Here is a 6,000-nt window from a genome sequence, read left to right on the forward strand (position 1 = left end):
TAAAACAAATAATTAAAAACAAAGTAAAACACTTTACAAAGTAAAACTTTGTTAAAACACAAAGTTGTAAAATATTATTTGTTTAGCTGCACATGTGACCGTTCACCGTGAATATGTTGATAAATTATTGAGTTCTCAGGGGGACTTAAGTAAATATTTAACTCAGTGGTTCGGCTGAAGAATAAGTGTGCGAATCCCTGATACGATGCTTCTGTTTATTCTGTGTGTGTGTGTGTGTGTGTGTTCTGCCGTCTGTAGGCGGTGCTAGAGAGCAAGTGGCCATCCACCAATCAGGGAGGGCGTCTTCGCTGGGCGAAGCTTCGTAACGTGGTATTGGCTGTGGCTCATTTCAGGCAGCCAATCAAACAGCAGCATCGGAGCGCGTCTCTCGGCTCCCGCGCAGGTCTGAGCCCCTCCCCCTCCAGCACATGATTGACAGCTGTCAGCAGCATAGAGACCATTTAGGCCACGCCCACCAAGGGGGGAAACAATCCAACCCTCTCCATTGACTGTGTGACAGCAGATTATAGACACTGTTTTGTTTTTTGTCATAAGTCATAAATGACGAGGAGCAGCTTCACACAATACAGAGTCCAAGGAGATACCCCCCCCCGGTGTGGGCGTGGCTTCAGATTATGATGCGTGTTGCTATCTCATTCTCACATTCTCTTCCTGTTTTAGAAGCGCTGTCCAAGCCCCGCCCCTACTCCGCTCTGATTCGTCAGTCCAGCTGGAGCGGTTTGAGTGACAGCTCCAGCCACGAATCGCTGACGAAGAGCAACAGTCTGAGCAGCGTTCAGGCGTCAGGAGCCAGTGAGTGACCGATGATCAGCTCTCCAGTCGGACCGCATGTTTCTGATGCCTAGTTTCAGTGTTTGTTGTGTTCATCAGAGGTGAAGCTGTCAAAGAAAGCAGAAGTGGATCCCGCAGCGTCTCGTAAGCCTCCCTCCGGCCCGGCTCCGGTACTGGTGCGGCGCAGTGACGTGTGCCTGTCCACCTTCTACAGAGACTGTGCCGAGAACACCGAGAACACCGAGGAAGACTTCAGCTGTCCGCCGGCCGAGAGGGACAGCAGGTACACACACTACAAACTTAATATTCAATCATAAAAATGTCAAATTAAAATATATAGTTGGTTAAACAAAAAAAACTACCAAACAACATTTACTAAAATTATAATAATTGTTTATTATAATAATACTTTTATAAAAATGTCAAATTAAAATAAATAGATAATTTACAAATAAAAACAGGCAAAAAACATTTACTAAAATCAACTAAATCATAAAAAATGTCATATTTAAATAGATAAACAATTAAAAAAAATCAAAATAACATTTACCAAAATTAATTAAATCATAAAAATGTAAAATTAAAATAAATAATTTACAAATATAAACATCAAAAAACATTTACTAAAATCAACTATCATAAAAAATGTCATATTTAAATAGATAAACAATTAAAAAAAATCAAAATAACATTTACCAAAATCAACTAAAACATAAACGTAAAATTAAAATGGACAATTGAAAAAATATTTTAAAAACCAGAATAACATTTACTAAAATTAATTGAATTGTAAAAAAATTTAATTTAAATAAATAATTTACAAATAAAAACAGTAAAAAAAAAAAAAAAATTTAATAAAATTAATTATAAAAATTAAAAAAATTAAAAATTTTACTAAAATGATTATATCATTAAAATGTCACATTAAAATAAATAAACAATTAAAAAAATTATAAACACCAAAATACATTTACTAAAATTAACTGGATCATGATAAAGAATTGTAAAAATGTAAAATTAAGATAAATAATTTTAAAATAAATAATTGGGTGTAGTTGGTGTGATGTCCACTAGACCAGGGGTCCTGGAAAACCTAAAGTTAAACTTTTTAACTTACTGACAAATATATTTCTAAACTCTTAACTTATTTGAAACTGATATAATTGTGTGAATTCAAAAAGCAGGATTGCTTCCCTTCACACATGAACACATCAAAGGGGACATATCATGAAAATCTGACTTTTCTCGTGTGTCAGTGCTGTAATCGGGTCCTTCTGAAGCCCAGAACACCTGAAAAGTGAAACCCAGTAACTGTGTTCTGGTGAGCCTTTCTCTGCAAACATGTTATAAAATAAGCCAATCAGATTTCGCTCTCCTTCTGACGTATGAAGAGGATCTTATTATAATATCACCGGCCCTTAATCTGCACGTTTACACACACCAGCCGACATTTGGTTCCACACGCGCCAACAGAGAGACCAGTTCTAACGCACTGATGAAGATCCAGCAGAGCCTGAAGCTGTTCTGTGGTTGAGCACAGACGAGCACTGAACACTATTGACCAGAACATGTCACCGCTGTCTTATAAAGACCTCAGGAACTGTGGACACTTGTGGAGAAGTTCAACATGATGATGAGATGATCAGTGTAACTCCACAACAACTACAGAAATGTCTCCACTAACATTCAAAAGCTCTTCCTGAGTCTCTCCGTAAGGCTGCACTCGCTACTGGTTATTCTGGGATTCTGGATGAGGGAGATTGGCCTGTTCTGTTATTGCCGGAGTTTCTGAAGCTCGTGTAAAGACTCCACCCTCTTCTGAACGGAGGCGGAGCTAAAGCTCATTTGCATTAAAAGCGACACACACTAAAACAGCGCGTTTTTGCTCACACCCAAAAAGGGCAAATTTGACAAGCTATAATAAATGATCTGGTATTTTGAGCTGAAATTTCACAGACACATTCTGGGGACACCAGAGATTTATATTATATCTTATGAAAAGGGCCATAATGTCACCTTTAATGCTTTGAGTGTGTGTGTGTGTGTGTGTGTGTGTGTGTGTGTGTGTGTGTGTGCAGGTCAGCAGAGGTGAGGGAGACGATGAACCGTAAGCCGGTGGATGAGAACTATAACCACGTGTCGAGCTCTCCTCAGCGCGGGCTAGCGGTGCGACTCCAGCAGCTTCTGACGCCCTCGAGGAGCCGCTCGGTGCGACGGGCCGCTAGTGTGGACGAGCGCCGGCCCCGCGGAACCGGGAGCTCACACACACACACCGCTAGTGTGGACGAGCGACGGCCCGCGGGAAGCGGAGGCTCAAACCGCAAACACTCTCGCAAGATCCAGATCCCAGAGAGTCTGTTAAAGGCCAAAGAGAGGCTGTATAACGCCACGTCTGAGGTGACACACACACACACACACACACGCACACACGCACACACACACACACTCACACACTGTATAACGCCACGTCTGAGGTGACACACGCACACACACTGTATAACACCACGTCTGAGGTGACCATCCAACACACACACACACACAAAACCACACACTCTGAAACTATCTCTCACACACACACACTCTGAGACTCTTATTGAGCCCCACTGACTCCCTGTGCCAATGCACTGATGAAGTCAACAGTTGGATGTGTCAAAACTATCTTCAGACAAAACTGAAGTCATTGCGTTCGGAAACAAAGATGAAGTTCTCAAGGTGAACGCATACCTTCACTCCAGGGGTCAAACAACTAAACATCAAGTCAGGAATCTTGGTGTGACTCTAGAGTCAGACCTTAGTTTCAGTAGTCATGTCAAAGCAATAACTAAATCAGCATACTAACATCTGAAAAATATTGCAAGAATTAGATGCTTTGTTTCCAGACAAGACTTAGAGAAACTTGTGCATGCTTTCATCACCAGCAGGGTGGATTACTGTAATGGACTCCTCACTGGCCTTCCCAAAAACACCATAAGACAGTTGCAGCTCATACAGAACGCTGAGCAGAACCAGAACATATGAACATATCACACCAGTCCTCAGGTCTTTACACTGGCTCCCAGTTAGATTTAGGATTGATTTTAAAGTATTATTACTGGTATATAAATCATTCAATGGCCTAGGACCTCAATACATTGCAGATATGCTCACTGAATATAAACCCAACAGATCACTCAGATCACTAGGATCACATCAGAAACACCAAGGGTTCCCTCTAAGCATGGCGAGTCCGCTTTAGCTATTACACTGGACCAGCTTCCAGAGGAGATCAGACGTGCTCCTACTGTCACATCCACATCCAGACTCAAAACACTTCTGTTTAGCTGTGCATTTACTGAATGAGCACTGTGCCAATGTTTGTCCGACTGTTTGTACTGTACTGTATTTTATTTTATTTTATTTTTCTAAACTGTTTTAATTATTCTTATTTCTTTTTATTATTTTAATTTCTTCTATGTAAAGCACTTCGAATTGCCATTGTGTATGAAATGTGCTATATAAATAAACTTGCCTTGCCTTGCCTTACACACACTAATTAGCGAGTAACACATTCTGCTGTGTGTGTGTGTGTGTGTGTGTGTGTGTGTGTGTGTAGAGCTCGCTGTCTGTCGGGAGTGACATCGACATGACTGACATCCAAACGCTGGCGGTTCCTCACAGGAAGTCGTGGGATTCTGCACAGGAAGGGGCGGGGATTGAGGTGTGTGAAGTGAAACTAACACAGACTGACATCATGTTGACATCTGGAATATGACCAGAATGTGTGTGTGTGTGTGTGTGTGTGTGTGCAGGTGCTGATGTCGAGCTGCTCGCTGTGTCGCTGCTGTAACTCTCTGGTTTATGACGAGGAGATCATGGCCGGCTGGACGTCTGACGACTCCAATCTCAACACCTCGTGTCCGTTCTGCTCCGCATCGTTCGTCCCGCTGCTGAACGCACAGATCTGTGACCCGGGGCCCGTCTGCAGGTCTCTCTCACACACACACACACACACACACACACACACACACACTCATTACATTAAGTACTAACACTTCAAAAGAATTATATTTAAAACTTGATTTCTTAGTGGTTTTGAAAATATTACTATAAATTACAGCAACTCCTCCCCCTTTGCGTTTCAGACGAGGCTCATGTTTATAACAGTAATCTTGCGGGGTTGATTCATTTAAAGTAATGTAATCGTTTGGTTTTAGCCAGGTTTCTGTCAAACACAGCACATCTAGGTTATTATCTGAAATCATATCGTTAACAACGAGTGCTTTTGAAGTAAGCGATCGAATATTCAGCAACCCAAGCTTTAGCATTTGCTCGTCTGTATTATAGCTGTTTTTTATTTGTTGAACATCAATGAAATTTTTAACCTTAGATGGGTTTAAACGTTTTTATATAAGAATAAAAGTATGATTTTTTTAATTTTTTATATATATATATATATATATTTTTATACTGATGTAGGGTGTAGGCTATCATATGGAATCACAGTATCTGATTGTGTGTGTGTCTGTGTGTCTTTATGTGTGTGCGTGTGTCGTGTGTGTGTGTCTGTCTCTGTGTGTGTGTGTGTCTGTCTCTGTGTGTGTGTGTGTGTGTGTGTGTGTGTGTCTGTCTCTGTGTGTGTACGTGTGCGTGTGCGTGCGTGTGTCTGTCTCTGTGTGTGTGTGTGTGTCTGTCTCTCTGTGTGTGTGTGTGTGTGTGTGTCTGTCTCTGTGTGTGTACGTGTGCGTGTGCGTGTGCGTGCGTGTGTCTGTCTCTGTGTGTGTACGTGTGCGTGCGTGTGTCTGTCTGTGTGTGTGTGTGTGTGTCTGTCTCTCTGTGTGTGTGTGTGTGTCTGTCTCTGTGTGTGTACGTGTGCGTGCATGTGTCTGTCTCTGTGTGTGTGTGTGTGTGTGTCTGTCTCTCTGTGTGTGTGTGTGTGTGTCTGTCTCTGTGTGTGTACGTGTGCGTGTGCGTGCGTGTGTCTGTCTCTGTGTGTGTACGTGTGCGTGTGCGTGCGTGTGTCTGTCTGTGTGTGTGTGTGTGCAGTGCGGAGCACAGTCACCTGAGCGCGGAGGACGAGCTGCAGAACCTCATGAGAGCCCCTGCTGGCCGGAGCGACACACACCTGTGCAACGGCCTCAGAGACACAGACTCCGCCTCCGAGACCAGCAGCCAATCAGAGGGCAGCAGCAGCCAGGTGGGCGGGGCCCCGCAGGTGACGGTGGCGTACCT

The 6,000-nt window shown here is 42.7% G+C and overlaps 1 protein-coding gene across 6 annotated transcripts in view; it reads left to right on the forward strand.

Moving 5' to 3' along the window:
* Nucleotides 1-6,000, forward strand: part of dennd4b (DENN/MADD domain containing 4B) — a 77,247-nt gene that overhangs the window by 65,035 nt on the left and 6,212 nt on the right. For all 6 annotated transcript variants that reach the window (XM_081387842.1, XM_081387847.1, XM_081387843.1 and 3 more), the window contains 7 exons: nucleotides 259-403; nucleotides 682-813; nucleotides 892-1,075; nucleotides 2,871-3,189; nucleotides 4,385-4,489; nucleotides 4,581-4,756; nucleotides 5,815-6,000. The exon at nucleotides 5,815-6,000 is cut by the window's right edge and continues 178 nt beyond it. In XM_081387842.1, the coding sequence (XP_081243968.1) occupies nucleotides 259-403; nucleotides 682-813; nucleotides 892-1,075; nucleotides 2,871-3,189; nucleotides 4,385-4,489; nucleotides 4,581-4,756; nucleotides 5,815-6,000 (1,247 nt within the window). The remainder of the gene's footprint in view (nucleotides 1-258; nucleotides 404-681; nucleotides 814-891; nucleotides 1,076-2,870; nucleotides 3,190-4,384; nucleotides 4,490-4,580; nucleotides 4,757-5,814) is intronic.

This window comes from Scardinius erythrophthalmus (genome assembly GCF_964197995.2).
Source record: "Scardinius erythrophthalmus genome assembly, chromosome: 16".
Lineage (NCBI taxonomy): Eukaryota > Metazoa > Chordata > Actinopteri > Cypriniformes > Leuciscidae > Scardinius > Scardinius erythrophthalmus.